The 15,605-nt window shown below is 47.6% G+C and overlaps 1 protein-coding gene across 2 annotated transcripts in view; it reads left to right on the top strand.

The window, feature by feature from the left end:
• The window catches only part of MYO5B (myosin VB), a 388,804-nt gene that overhangs the window by 216,631 nt on the left and 156,568 nt on the right, over nucleotides 1–15,605 (top strand). For both annotated transcript variants that reach the window (XM_030867905.3, XM_030867909.3), the window contains exons 5-7: nucleotides 2,364–2,520; nucleotides 10,637–10,780; nucleotides 12,341–12,422. In XM_030867905.3, the coding sequence (XP_030723765.1) occupies nucleotides 2,364–2,520; nucleotides 10,637–10,780; nucleotides 12,341–12,422 (383 nt within the window). The remainder of the gene's footprint in view (nucleotides 1–2,363; nucleotides 2,521–10,636; nucleotides 10,781–12,340; nucleotides 12,423–15,605) is intronic.

Here is a 15,605-nt window from a genome sequence, read left to right as displayed (position 1 = left end):
ACCTCTCACTGTTGTGGCCTCTCCCGTTGCGGAGCACAGGCTCCGGATGCGCAGGCTCAACGGCCATGGCTCACGGGCCCAGCCGCTCCGCGGCACGAACCCACGTCCCCTGCATTGGCAGGCGGTCTCTCAACCACTGCACCACCAGGGAAGCCTGCCACCTTTTTTGTGCCAGATGTAGTATGTTATCTGGGTCTCTTCGCAGTTCAGTTCCCTCTGTGTGCTGTGTTGCCGCAGGGAGCCTGGCAGCACTCACGACCCCCAGCCCCCCACCAATCTGATTAATTCTCTCCTGGCATCCACATATTGCTCCCAGGGATCCTTATTAAGTTATTTGGACAGTATATACCTCCCCATTCGATGTGGTTCTCTGTGGAGGACTAAGTCTTAGACACAACCTGTGCTCATCCTTTTTAGGTTAAACATACAGACTTTGAGCAAAACTCCAAACGTTTGGGTATGGCTCCTGCAATTTAGTTCTCCTTGTTGCAGATTCAGGTAGTTTTAAAGGTGGCATCAAACTTGGTTCTCTTTCATAGGTCTAAAGCCCAGGTTGTTAGACACCTAGTCCCTTGGGATGGTTGTGCTTCTGAGCAGTTCTCTAAGGAGTTGATTTTGATGGTGTTGAGAAGAGGAAGGGTGACACCTGTCCTGGTCCCCAGGGTCCAGTGGATGTCATATGAAATTTAAACAACAGATGAGAATGGGAACTGTGAGCATCCACAGGCTTCCTTAGAGGCCCCCTTTCAGTATGAAGATTTCACAGAACCAAGGAGAGGAGAAACACTCTCATGACAGTGGTATCCTGGAAGTACAAGGGCTCTCCGGAAGCCACTTCTTGTTCCATCCTCCAGATACTAGGTGAGATTCTAGGTAGCTTTTCAGGTAATTGGTTGTATAGCCAGTTTGAAAGATGAGGTTTTTTCAGCTTCATCTTCTCAATAGCATCTACTCGCCATCTGTATTCACTCAAGTCCCTCCCCACTTAGTGATGGTGTGTGAGCTGAGACTGCTCAGCTCTTCGCTGACCTTGAAGAGCAGCTGAAGGTTAAGGTTTCTTCAGCCCGGCTACCACACCTGACTCTCCCCCGGGGCCCCCCTTTCAAGCCGGTTTTTGTCTGTCTTTCTAGTTCACCTCTAGTTAACATCAGTGTCATCACACCACTTTTTCAGCTTCTCAGCTGTTGGCCCAGAAGCAGGGCCAACATTCATTCACCTGTGCTGATCAGGTACAATCTACCTGTGCTGATAATTGCCAAGGTGGGGCAGGCCGTTCTTTCTGTAGCCAGCCCTGCCCAGGAAGCCACAGGAGCTGGTGTTAGGAGTACTGGGCTGGTGCCAGGAGACCTGTGTTCTAAACCTGACTTCACACTCCTCGGTTTCTTCACCTGGAAAGGAAGAGGGCTGGTTGATCCCTAAGTTGGCTTCTCCTCCAACGTAATATTTTATCTCGGGTGTATTCTCTATGCCAGGCACTGTTAAAGGTACTGCAGTTTGAAAGCAAAGTGCCTGCCCTCCTCCTGGCAGTGGATTTGTGGCTGAAGGTAGATGGCTGAGTATAGCTCTTACAAGCAATTCGTTCCCCAGACTCGTGGCGCAGATGTTTGTTCTTACTCCCTGCTTGAACATCCATGTTCCTTGGAGACCAGATAGGCTGCGTTTTCCATTACTTGTCTGTCTCATATCTGTCTCAAAGGGATACATACAGATACATTTTATCTGATGTAGAGTATCTGCTCTCTGCCTCCCATGTAGTCTGGTTGAACTCCCTCTTATTGCAATCCATAGCTGTTTATCTAATTTCTGGGAAGCTTGAGGCAAGATTAGCCTGGTGGCTAGTAGCATGCCCTTTGTGGTAGATCTACATGAATAAAAATGTTCAGAACTGTGTCTGCTGGCATGCTAGGCTCAAATACAAGAGGAGAAGAAAAGAACCTTGCTCTTGAAGAAAGTGGCACAAGATGAGCATGTAACAGAAAGGCGAGATTATGTAACTGAAAGTGTATATTTCTGTAAGTTCTCAGGGGATGTCTTTGGAAGGGAGTGGTCTATGGGGTACTGCCTCCAGAGAGAACTTGGGAGAGTGACCCGACGGCTACATCCCCATTCCCTCAGGTCATAAAATAGGATTTGTAAGCCCTTCTCAGAGCTTCTTTCTCCCACTTTCAGCTTGTGCAAGCAAGCGTGTGAAGGAAGGTGGGCTGTTTTTACGCTGCCCCTCACATTTACTCCTAAATGAGGGAGGGGTGCTCCTGATTGGGTTCGGGCCCTTGTCAACAGCGTCACTGGAAGGCGACAGTGTCATTGGAAGGCGACCATGCCCTTCCACGGCCAGCGACTGACCAAGGCTTTTTCCTTTGCAGAGACGAGAAGAACCAGTCCATCATAGTCAGCGGGGAGTCTGGAGCCGGCAAGACCGTGTCGGCCAAGTACGCCATGCGCTATTTTGCCGCGGTTAGTGGCTCGGCCAGTGACACCAACATCGAAGAGAAGGTCCTGGCGTCCAGTCCCATCATGGAGGTAAAGCCATCCAAATGTCCTTGGCCTTCTTGTCTGGAGTTCCTTCTGCTGGCACTAAGACTGCTTGAGTGTCCAGCCTCGCGTGGCGGATCACAGAGTTCTTGGAAGCCACTCACACAGTCAGCATTCATGCCTCTCCCCAAGAACCCATAGTCCACTGCTGAGGGAAGAATTTCAAAGGTGCCCCTAAAACCACAGATCTGGGAATATTCTGACCTGGTAGCCCAGGCCCCCAGTATTGGATACAGCGGCCTCTTCATGTTTTCCTTGTTCCTTGACTCTGCTGAATACTGTTGTGACAGTCCTCCCCCATCTACCGCCGTCTCTGCTGTGTTCTTCCCCACTGCTGCCATCCTGTGTCAGCTAATCAGTGTCCCACCAAAACCATTTGATGCTCTGAAGGTCCGCTGAGTCGGGAGGGCCGTCTTCATGGCGGTGAGGAGGCCTAGCTAAAAGATTCCCCTTTTTCCCAAAAGATATTTGGACGTTTTCTCTTTTGCGGGGAGATGGAGTCCAAAGCTATGTGACTCTTTTGGGGGGAGATAGAGTCCAAAGCTATGTGACGACACAGAATCTGTTGAGATCCTCAGAAAACGTTACCTTTGTTGGCATGGACAGGTCTTGCCTGTCTCTTCACCACCCCGACCTCCCGGCTGGGTGGCCTCAGAGCGGCCGATGCAAGTGCAGGGCCAGAGATATTTCCAAAACCTTGGGTCTAGCTATAGTAGACCATGTTAGAGGGTCAGAACTCCATCTCTCTTTTTCTTCCGCTCCTTGTAAATGCTTCATTCTCATGGAGTTGAGCTCAATGGCTGCACAGTCCCTGGGCCAGCTTTGATTTCCTGCTTTTGAAGCTGAGGCTCCTCATTACTGTCTGGGCTGCAGTCTGGTAGGAGTTGGCCCTTCTGCCAGCCCCGAACAGCTCCCTTGTTTTAGGAAGAAGAAATTCAGTTGAGGCCAAAAGCTGCCAGAACAGCATCAGGTTTCTCTGCACAGCCGTGAGCCCCGCCGAGTAAGACACAAAGCACCGGTGTGGTTGGTCCTTCACATCATTTGGGGGCTGGGGGAACAAGAACCTGCCTGGACCTTCCCAGGTCCCCTCTCTCTCCCTCTTCCTTTACCAAGTGCAGGAGTAAATTGAGTGTCAGTTCATGGGAGCTCGTTGATTATCCAGGCAAACTCTCCTGCCTACAGGGTTGCATTATCCAGAGAGGTTTTACTCTCTGCTGAGTAATCAGACACACTGTGTTCACTAAGAATTAGACAAAAGCAAGCTTGGGTATCTGTTCTTATATGAATTGGGAAGTGGTCAATGCAGTTGAAGGCATTTTTACCAAACAGATAAAAACAAACAAAAAAACACTTTTATTAGATTACAGTTGTTCTTAAACTTAACTGTGCCTGGAGGCCTTGTGAAAGCAGATAGCTGGGCACCACCCCCAGAGTTTCTGATTCAGAAGGGCCTGAGAATCTGCATTTCTCACAAGTTCCTAGGTGATCCTGATGCTGCGGATCTGGGTCCCACACCTGTTTGAGAACCATTTGTTGAATAAATATTTTAAAGAATAGGAAGGAGTCACTGGAAAATATGGAAGAAAAGGGAATAATCCCCCATGATCCTACAGCCTGCTAATAATTGTTCCATATTTTGGTATATTTCCTTCCAGCTTTTTCACTGAAGATTATAGTATATGCCTTGTCCCCATATCATTAAGCTTTTTACAAACTTATTGGCTGCAAACATACATTAATAGATGGTTTTACCGTAATTTAACTTCCTTTTGTCAGACATTTAGTTGGTAGCCTCTTTGCTCATAGCATTTATTCTAAGCCCCAAGGTGGCGGCCTGGCCATGGCCTGGATTCAGGAGACGATCATGGACTTGAGTCCACACCCCCCTTGGGCCGTCTACTGCACTTAAATGGAGGCAGCTAAGACAGCACTCTGCGATTAGCATCACGTTTCATCTTAGGTGGGAGTGAGACCAGGATTTCAGCTTTTCCTTTGCCTCTGAGTTTCAAAATTCAGTTCATCTTTTAGGTAGCAAAATTGCAAAGACACAGAGTGCCTCTTCTTTTGGAGGTAAAGTATGTACTTATTCTGGACAAAACAGGGAAGGGAAGAAACCTGTTTGCTCTCTGGTGACTGAACACAGTTCTTGTTAGACGAGATAGGAATTTAGTGAAGACAGATCACCACATTAAGCAGGTACAAGACACAAGGGGAATTAATTTTTTTAATTTTATTGTTTTGTTGTAATAAAACATACGTAATATAAAATTTATCACCTTAACCACTTTAAGTGTGCCGTCGAGTGGTATTAAGTACGTTCACAATGTTGTGCAACCATCACCACCATCCATTTCCGGAAGTTTTTTTAATCATCCAAACAGAAACTCTGTACCCATTCAGCAGTAACGTCCTATTCTCCCCTCTACTCAGCCTCTGGTAACCTCTATCCTAATTTCTGTCCCTGTGAATTTGCCTCTTTGGTGTCTCTCATACAAGTGGAATCATACGACATCAGTCCTCTTGTGTCAGGCTGATTTCGCTTAGCATAATGTTTCCAAGGTTCATCCGTGTTGTAGCACGCATCAGTACTTTGTGTGTTTTTTAATGGCTGCATAACATTTTGTTGCTTGTATGCACCACGTTTTGTTTATCCATTCCTGCGCTGAGAGTTGGGTTGTGTCCACCTTTTGGCCAGTGTGAGTAATGCTGCTGTGAACATTGGCGGGCACCTGTTTGGGTCACTGCTTTGGGAATGTTTTTCAAATGACCGTGATCTGAAATGATCTAATGTTTTCAGTATCTGTTATAGCTTGAGTAGGCTGGTGGACTGCTGGGGAGGCATGGAAGAAGTGTGAGAGCAACAGGCACACCCCTAGAGAAGGAGGAGTGTGTACATGAACCAGCCTATTCTTGCATGATGTCATGTAAACAAATGCTACAGTGGTTTGAGCTCAAAACATTAAATTTCTAAAGTTGTGCAAATTGGTACTTTGGAAATTATGTGGGTAAGTCCAGAGGGTTCATTCTGTCAAATACAGAGTTTTGTTATCATAGAGACTATCCGTTGAGCTGTTATCGAGTGTTACATTTGAGAGAAATACTGGACGTGAACATGGGAAGGAAGAATTATTGCCAGCAAGAATTCTAGGTGGAATTAGAGTGTTGCCAAGCAGAGAAAGAGCAGCTTCTGCTCTGCCCAAACCCAACTTTTCACAAGTTCAGAGTCTTACTTGGGCCCTTGTGTCAGGAAGCCCAGTCAGCTTTGTGGCTCCTCAGAGGGTTACAACCAGTGCAAGTCATGTTTTAATCAGGGCACAGCTGATTACTGATGACTCCAGTCCTGTCCCGGGGAAGGTTGGCACCTCCCAGCGAAGCAATCAGTTATGGTCACGTCATCACCTCATTATTTCTCCAGGCCAGCAGCTGCAGATGCCTCCTAGGGAGTCGGAGAGTTGAGGGCCGTCTGAGGAGGCGGAATTCCCAGTGGGCTGCGCTAAGTGGCAGTTGTGTGAATTGAAGGTGACTTGAGGGTGGATTGGGGTTGGCTGGGGTGGATTGGGATGATTTATCGTCAGCGCCAGAGCTCTCTGGCCCCATTCTGTTCAAGAGCTTGTCAGCATCCTGGGAGTGATTTGTTCACAAGTCTGCACTGATTAAAAAGGTATTGCTAGTCAAGAGACTGATAGAGCAGGGACAGAACCCAGGCCCAGCCCAGAGGGGTCACTTGGCTTCTTGGGCTGACTGGAGTGTGCAGGCATACAACTCTAGGAGCCCCAGAGACTCCCCCCAACCTGGGAGAAAGAAAGGGGGCTAGGGGTACAGTGAGCAAAATTGACAGAAACTAAGACCAGTTACTATGTAATTTTCGGGGTGTGACTTTTTTTTTTTAAGCTGAAGAAGCAAGTAGGCCTACAACTATTAACCTACTCATACGAGAATCTGCCCCCAACATACCTTACCTTCTTCTCTTGCTTTCTCTCATGTTTCAACACACTCTAGCCATTCCTCACTTGTTGGAGCTCTCACATACCCCTGTCCCTTTGCCTACACTATGTTTATAAATAAAATTCCTTTTCCTTCCCCACTGGTAAAATTCTACTCACCCTTTAAGATCCACTTCATCTTACACTTCTTAAAGCGTTTCCTGTTCTGCCAGCATTGGCGAATTTCTCCCTTCTCTGTTTCCACACTGGTTGATATGCATCTCGGTACTGTATAATCCCAATCATATTGAAATGATTTGTTCTAGTCCATTTTTACTTTGCTACATATTTGTACATGTATAAACCAGAGAAAAGGTAGTTCTTTTATATCACATACAAATGGTATCATATTCTGTTAACCACTTTGCAACTTGCTTTTCACTGATTGTTTTTTTATTTATCCATGCATCATGCTCTAGTTTAGTTTAACAGCTTTTCAGCATCCCATTTATGAATATTCCACATTTTATTTATCTCTTCCTCCTACCGGTAGACATTTAGATTGTATTTTTCATTATTAAATACAGCCTGCATTAAACATTCTTTTGCACACCTACTTGTACACTTGTGTGAGTTTCTCTAGGTAATACCTAGAAGTACAGTTGCTGGATTGTTAGGTCCATACATGTTCAATTTTACTAGATATGCCAAATTCTTCTTAAGAATGGCTGTTGCAGTTTACATTTACATCACAGCAGTGTATGAGAGTTCCTTTTTCCTCACATCCTCATCATTATTTCATAGTATCAAAGTTATTGCCACTCTGGACTGTCATTTTTGTCTACATTTCTCTGATTTCCACTGAGGTTGGGTATCTTATGTTTATTGGTCATGTGAGTTTCTTCCATGCATTCCCTGCATACATCATTTGTTCATTTTCCAAATTTTAACTATTTGTATCATAACTGTGTCTTTTGTTGGACTGTGGACTCAGAGTCAAAGCCTTGGTTTTTATCATCTATAACAACTGGATTTGTTTTCCTCATGCGTCAAAATGTTTTCTAAGTCAATAAGCAACAACAACAAAAAACCTAGCAAGAGATTAAAAGATAAAGAACAACGTGCAGGTCCTTCACACACGTGTAGAAGTTGGAAGTTCTTCATGCCCAGAGTGGAGTTTATGGGTTTGGTAGTAATATACAAGCAACCCCTTCCCTTTGTGGGTACCATTATATACTTTCAAAGTACTTGTAGATCCGTTACATCACTTCTTAAAGCAGCCCAGTGAGGTAAGGAGGGTAGACCTTTTGGCAGTGGTCTTTAGAATGTTGACAAGCTTCCCCTAAGCTACCACAAGGAGTGATCTCAGATACGGTAACGGTTCTTGTTGCCCTTTTAGAAATGACAGAATTTGAACTTTTGGAATCGAGATTTTTTTGTTTGAAACTAGATAATCCTTTAGAATTTTACACAAACTGGCCTTTGCTGGTTGCACCGTCCTGATGTTGTTAACGTGTTCCTTTGGCCTCTGTACATCCTTTGAAAGGGTAGTAAAATTCAGAGGCTTGATTAGATTTAGGTTTGTTTGTTTGCTTGTTTGTTCTTAAAATCCAAGAACCCTTTATTGGTGGTGGTATGTATTCCCGTCAAGACGCACAGAATATTTAGGTGTCTTTTGGTGACGTCAGCAGCCATTGCTTATGCCTAGATCTATTAATTCATCAGGAGTTACAAAATGGTGACGTTCTCATTCTATTTTTCCTCTTGCATTTTTCAGCTGGAATAAGTTTAGGAAGAGAAACTTCTCCTGGCCAGCTAGTTACACTGATAGAGTTTACACAGGGAGGTTAGGATGGATGTCTGATTCCTTATCTACTGGTTGTCAGAGTAATGAGTTGGTTCCCTGCCATCCTCTGAAAGGCTTTTCTCCCCTTTCTTATGAAAAGGTAAAAGCGAGGATTCATGTCTTTGTCTTTATCCTTTGATTTGACCTGGCTCTTTGAGATGTAAGAAGTTACCCACGTGGGCGGCAGCTCCTGTCTGGTGGTGAGTAGTTTGGAGAGCTGGAAAAGGACTGCGAAACCAAGGGGAATGAACACAGACTCCGGACTCAGTTGTATCTGAATTTATACCTTGGTGTTGGCGCTTCCCAGCCGAGTGACCCTGGGCACACTGCTTACCCTTTCTGAGCCTAAGTTTCCCCGTAGGTATGAGGAAACTTGATAATGCCTCTCCCCTGGGATTCTTGTCTGGATTCGGGGAAACTAACGGGATCCCAGCCCAGGACCTAGCTTGTGATGGAGGCCTGGGAAACCATCATTTTTACCTGCATTTTAGGGAATACAGCACTCCTTGCCACTTTTCAAACAGAATAGGCTCCCTGAAGTCTGACAGTGGCTTGTCACATGGTGCCTTGAAGGATCAGGGCCCCCTTGGAAGTGGGTGCGGTGAAGCCTCTGCTGAGACGTTGAGGTTGGTGGATGCAGAGGGGCGTGAGTGATGACATTAACTCCTCGGATTAGTCATCTCTTGACGGTCGTTTCAGCTTGGCCGGGCTCCAGCCTCGCCCTGACCTTAGGGGCATGTTCCATGCTCCATGGTTCCCTTCAGAGCAACGCAGTGTACTGGGGTTACGCTTTCCCCACTTTCCTGCAGAGGTACACGCTGTATATGTGAGGTGTAGGTTGCTGTATACACTTTAAACCCTAAAAGAAAAAATATGTATTCATGACCCTAACATGAGATTTTAGGGACCTAAAGAGGCAAGTGACCTTCGAGGACAAGGACTTAAAATTCTTATTTCACAGGAAAGAAAACCAAAACCCAAGTTCATCTATGCTTCCATTCACTCAGATGTTTTGAATACCTGCTGTGTGCTAGGCACTGGGGTGAGTGCGGGAGGTCCCATGGGGAAGCACACGTGCGGACCCCGCTCTCACGGAGCCAGGGTGGTGTCTCGTGGAGATGGGGGTTAGGGAAACAAGGGGACGTGCAGAGTGAGGCCTGGGAGAGCACGTGGCGAGGGAGGTCCCCTCGCTTATGAGGCCAGGGTAGGCCTTCCCGAAGAAGCCACATTTGAGCTGAGACCAGAAAGAAGAGGTGGAGGGAGCATGGGCAGAGAGTGTTCCCAGCAGAGGGAACCATGTCTGTGAAACTTGGGGGGTGGGGGAGGAGGCAGAGAGAACACAGGTCTTTTGAGAAAGAAAAGCAAGTTCAGGATCATAAGAGGCTGGAGACAGAGGGCAAGAGTGATGAGAAGCCAGGCTGGGCTGGGTCCCTCAGGGCCTCCGAAATCGTGATCTGCTTTTAGCCTCTTTGTGCCTCAAATTTCCTGGACAGCTGAAAAGTTACAGTGGATATTTTTCAAGTGTTGTAACCACCTAAAAAGTAAACCTGTGAAAGGGGTTTCAGTATTAGTATGTTCATTACCAACCCATCAGCAGTGTGATGTTTTATAGAAAGTGAATAATCACACAGTGAGACCAGTCATTTAGCCACTTGTCTTTTAAATTATTGTCTCGTGTTTTGAACTGTGTCCCTGCTGCCTTGTAAGAAATAGTACCAAGAGGTTGATGGCTTCCTGATATGTCCTAGTGATGATGTGTGTGTTGGGGGGAGGGGGGCGTTTGACATGTGGTCTCTTTCTAGGAAGTACCATTTAACAGTTGGGAATGACATTTGACATTTGATCAGTGGAGACCTGATCGAAGTGGATTAAGCCCCAGAAGATTCATTTTTCTCACAGAAAGTCTAGAGCTCTTGGGTGCTGGCATTGATTTAGTGGCTCGAGGATGTCAGAGCAGTGGTTTCTGTGATTCTCTAGACCTTTCCCTCATGGTCCCAAGGTGACTGCTGCAGCTGTAGTCATCACATGCACATTCCAGGTAGGAATAGGAAGAAGAGAGGAAGGTCAGTGGGGTGCACCTTCCAGCTGTTTAGTCCCCTTTAGAGGGACCATCAGTCAACTCATCACTCTCATTGGCCATCGTTAGGGGTAAGGGAAGCAGGAAAATGAAGTTGTTTTGTTTTCTTTTAGCTCGACCCATTGTCATCCTAATAGTAGAGAGGTTCTAGAAGGAAGGAAGAGGGAGGGACTAGAGGTGCCGCCATAAGCATACAGTCCTGAAATTTAAGAAAACCCGCCATGTTGTGCACACTTTCTGTTTGTTTTTTCTGCACAGGCCATTGGGAATGCTAAAACCACTCGCAATGACAACAGTAGCCGTTTCGGAAAGTACATTCAGATTGGCTTTGACAAGAGGTACCGCATCATTGGGGCCAACATGAGGACCTACCTTTTGGAGAAGTCCAGAGTGGTCTTTCAGGTGAGCCCTGTGACTGGACCTTCTTGTATTTTTTCCCATGGATTTTTACTCGCTCCATGTTCTGCTCCCTATGCCCAAAGAACATCTCCTTGCTTGAACCTGGATTTGGATAGACTTGTTCTTTTGGTTTTCTTTTTTTTTTCCATTAAGAAGTATTCATTTATAGGCATCAGACCTGAAAAATTTTTACTCAGTATTGATATGTTTCAGTGAGCATTGTTTTTATTTTTTTATTTTTTTTATTTTTAAATAAATAAATACCATGCATATACCATGCAAGCACAATATTTATCTATCTATTTATTAATTTATTTATTGGCTGCGCTGGGTCTTTGTCGCGGCACGTAGGCTTCTCTAGTTGTGGCCTGCGGGTTCAGTAGTTGAGGTGTGTGGGCTTAGTTGCCCCGAGGCATGTGGGATGTTAGTTCACTCCCTGACTAGGGAGTGAACCCACGTCCCCTGCATTAAAAGGTGGATTCTTAACCACTGGATCACCAGGGAAATCCCAGGGCATTGATTTTAGGTTCAGTCAACAAACATATATTGTTTGTTATGTGCTAGCCCTGTGCTAGTCACCAGAGATGCAGTGAAGAATAAGACTGTTGTGTTCTTTGTGGACTTCGGAGTCTTGTGATCAGGGGAATGTCATGTAGGGTCTGTGGATTTCAACTTTCACCAGGAATCTTATTTGGTAAGTTATATTAAAAAAACAAAAAACCTACTTGACCACTTACTTCATTTCCTTTTCAAATAAATGGAGTTCTCGCTTCTCATGTGACTCAGTTCTTCGCTCGCCTTTTGTTCCCTCCTTCCCAACTACTCTTTGGCCTCTTGGTGACCCTCTTCCTCCTCCACCCTGGCCTTCGGTGGTGGTCGTTGCAGTTCACAACCCCCAGAGCGGTTCTCTCCACCTCCCAGGTTCGGTTGGACTACCCCACATCCTTCATTTCACTGCATCAGAGCAAGCAGCCTGCTGTGCTGGCCACGGCTCTGGCCAGACTCCCTGTGGGCTTTCCTCTTCCTTGCTGCCCTTGCTCAGGCCTCCTGAAGCCCCCGTCCCACCCACCACCACCACGACCACTCCGCCAGTTTAAGGCAGGTCTGGCCTCATTGTCCCCTGGAAGTCCTGTCTCAGTCGTGGACCTTTCCTGACCACCCCAGCCTGACATGATGGGCAAGGGCATAGCTTTTACTTAGTTCCAAGCCTACCAGAGGAGAAAGGGAGCTGCAGCAGGGAAGTGACGGTCAGCCCACCATGAGCCAGGCAGCTCGGTTATCTGAACAAGAGCTGATCCGCCGAGACGTCACTTGTGGGGTAGCGGTGATGCCCTATAGAGGAGGAAAAAGAAACCCCTATGTTCTGCATAAATCAAGAGGTAAAAGTCCTCTGGTTGGCAGAAGGCCCCGTAACGGTGAATGCAAAACCTGGAGGTGGGAATTGAAGGCGGCAGAGGTGTGGAGGAAAAGCCTTGACCTCTGTCACCCTGGAATTAGAATGGGCGAGGGGACAATCTTTGGGGTCCCTGCCCCTAACACTGCTTAACTGTTTTCCTCCTCCAGGCAGATGATGAGAGGAATTACCACATCTTTTACCAGCTCTGTGCGGCTGCCAATCTTCCGGAATTTAAAGAGCTCGCACTAAGTAAGTAAACGGGCTGCGTGCCCATTCTGGAGCTGGGCTGCTGCTGCCGCAGGTGGCACATCTGGGGGCTCTGAGGGAGAAGGTGTGCGCGGCTCGGTGACCTCTGTCGCGGGTTCTTAGCTCTGCCTCACCTGTGGGCACAGTCCCACCCCTCTGTGAGTTTCATGCCCACAGGACATGAGAGGATAAGAGGCTGGGGGTGGAACAGTGTTTTGCAGAGCACAGGTGAATTGACATGCATTATTGTTTTGAAAAATATGTTTTCATTCTAGACGCCCTGAGAAATGTGTCTCAACCACGAGGATCTGGAGGTTTAGCTAGTGCGCATCACTTAATTGTGGTCGACGTGTTTTAAGTCATATTTAAGGACTGAGACAAAGAAAAAGAAGGAAGGGGGTGAGGATAAAGCAGGGGTAATGTGGGGTTGGCTCAAGGGGCATGTTGATAATCCTGGGAGGCCCCACAGAAGGTGAGAGAGGAACTTAAAGAGTTTAACTGGACCGCTGAGCCTCAGCTGGGCAGGAGTGCTCCAGTTCCTTGCAAGCAGGCGGGCAGCTTGCCCACATCCACCCTGCAGCCTGGAGGCCAGAGCGGAGCAGCCAGAGTGGGGTGCCAGGGGCATGCGTCAGCTTTTTGCTGCCATCAGGTAGGAAGACAGCCTTTCAGTGGGTCCCAGTCACCCTCCGTTTCTGTTATTGTTGTCTGCTAAGGTGCCTGGAGACTGTTGACTTGGAGCTAGTGGAGTTGAGAGCCAGGACAGAGCAAGAAGGACGAGCAGGCTTTAGTTCCTGACACCGTAGCGTAGTAGCCCCGCCCCTTGGGCCTGGAGCCTTCCCCATTCTCTGTGCGCAGCCCTATCTTGGAATATTGACTGAGTCCTGCTGCTGAGTCCTCCAAGCCACCTGCTGGTGGGTGCGTGTGGTGAGGGCACGCCTCGGGGCCGTGCAGCTCCCGTCTCTGGCCTGTCATCTGTATTTTGGGGAGGTGTGGGTAGGTCCAGTACTAGCAGATGGCGTACAGAGCTGGGTGTCTAGACAGAGGTTAGTTGGCTTTTGTGCAACTGTAAGAGAAGTAGACTTCTGAGGCTTTACTGTCCCAGAGCCAAATCCTCACCATCTTAAGGACCCATCACCAGATCCAGCTCTGCCCACTCCAGCCTGTGCTCCCAGTAGGTAAAATACATCAGGTGGTTCAAACCTTGGTCTGCCCTCCTCACTGTCCGCTTGACTTGCATATGGAGTCTGGCAGCACTCAGTGCCTGTGCCATGCAGCTTAGTACTGGCTCCTCCGTTCATTCATTAAGCCTCATGCAGGCCAATTAGGCCCTGGGGATGTCGTGTTGACCCAGATGTGCGTCCTGCCCTTGCTTCGCTTACAGTTACAGTACGGAGTGAGAAGGCTGTGCTGAGGCGAAGCGCCGTTGTGGTGGGTCAAAAGCTGCTCAGGGAAGTCGTGTTAAATGGGGTCCCAAAGGAGGAAGCCTGGGATGGTACACGTTAGGCTGGTTTTGTGCTGTCCTCCAGCTGTTCCGTGCTCGCAGGTCTGATTCTCCCCAGTGAAGTCGTAAACTCCTCGGACAAGGAGCGAATGTTACAAGCCTTGTTTGATGGGCACTGCCCTGAGCTGGCAGCTTGGGGCTCTCGTGCTGGCTTACAGTCCCAAGGGACCAGGAAGGCAGGCCACGTTAAGGGCCACTGCCATCCTCCCCGCTCCTTCCACAGGCCCAGCTGGACTTCTCAGGGCCAACCTGCGGGAGTTGAAAACTTTTTTCTTAGGGTCAGTTTTATAGAAAATGAACGAATGCTGGTAAGATCCATCTGGCTGTATTTGGACTATTTTATCCCAAATGTAACTTTCAGGTAATAGGAAAGAAATCCTTCTCCCCACTCCCCCACTTACAGGAGTGCATTGAGGAGAAAAATGACTTTTCCTTACTCCGTGTTTCAGCAAGGTGCAGGCTCCTTGGGCCCCTGGCTGGAGCCGTTGAAAACTACCCGATTGGATCCATTTCTTGCATTCTTACCTGCGTGTGCCCTCTGAGAGCATCTTGGAGTGAAGTGAAGAGCCTTTGATAAGCTCTCGTGCTCAGGCATGAGGCTGTCTTCTGCCTTGTGGATGGATGGGCTGTGAGCCCTGAAGCTTGACATTTATAGTTCCACAGATAACCCTGGTCGAATGGATGGAAACATCAAATAAATGAAGGACTAGCCAGCGACTTCTAGTGAATATTCAGACCTGCCTCCCCTCCTTCCCTCTTTTCTTCTCCTAAACTGTGCTGTTCAAATGCACAGAAATCTCTGTAGGACCCCTTGGCCCTGCAGGAATTTTGTGCACTTGTCTTGAGAATGAAGTGGACAGATGTGCATACAGCCCCACTTGCCTCTGCCCTGTGGTTGGTGGTCTGTTGCATTAAAATGACCTCGGGCTGAGATTTAACAAAATAATACAGTGAATAGTGTGTTAGAGTGTGAATAAATGGTGGTAAAAAGAGGTGTAATGGACCATATTCCCTTAAATGCAGCCTTCACGTAATGAAAAAAGAATTGATGCTTTTATTAAACGCTTGAAGCTGTCACATTACTCTGTGCCAGAGCTTCCAGGGTGATTAGATATGGAAGATCCAAATATGCCATCTTCCACAAAGACCTGATGTGACTTGCTTCATCAGAATTCGCTTCTGCTGTGGCTGGGAGCGAGCTCAGGGCCAAAGTCCTTCGTCTCCCAGTTCAGCTGCCTGCAGTCATCAGAGTGGGCTGAAGTCACTCCTCCAGGAAGCCTTCCCTCATAAAACATGACCAGTATTCTGCTGTTCATTCCCATGTGCAGTGTTGCCTGTTGGTTGTGTGTGAGACTGGGGTTTGGGGCTGAGTTCTACCACTTCCTAGCTGGGCCTGGTATCGTGGACTTGAGCGGTGGGAGGAATTGGCGGAACAGTGCAGTGTGGCTTGGAGCATAGGATCAAGGTGAGAAGTGGGAGAGACCAGGAAGGAGACGTCTGCAGGGCCACTGACGGCATGAACAGGGGTAGAGCTGAGGAATGACAGGAAGGAAGCCGGTGTATCTGGGACATAGAGGTGGGGATGGAAGGACTAGGTGTGAGTCTGGAGTAGTCGGAGGAGGCCGCTTCACAAAAGGTCCGGGAGGCCCTTCTAGGGTGTTTGACTTTTGCCTTGAGGGCAGTGG

The sequence above is a fragment of the Globicephala melas genome, chromosome 13 (assembly GCF_963455315.2).
Source record: "Globicephala melas chromosome 13, mGloMel1.2, whole genome shotgun sequence".
Lineage (NCBI taxonomy): Eukaryota > Metazoa > Chordata > Mammalia > Artiodactyla > Delphinidae > Globicephala > Globicephala melas.
Note: the sequence above shows the minus strand (reverse complement) of the source record. Positions and strands in the feature narration are given on the sequence as shown.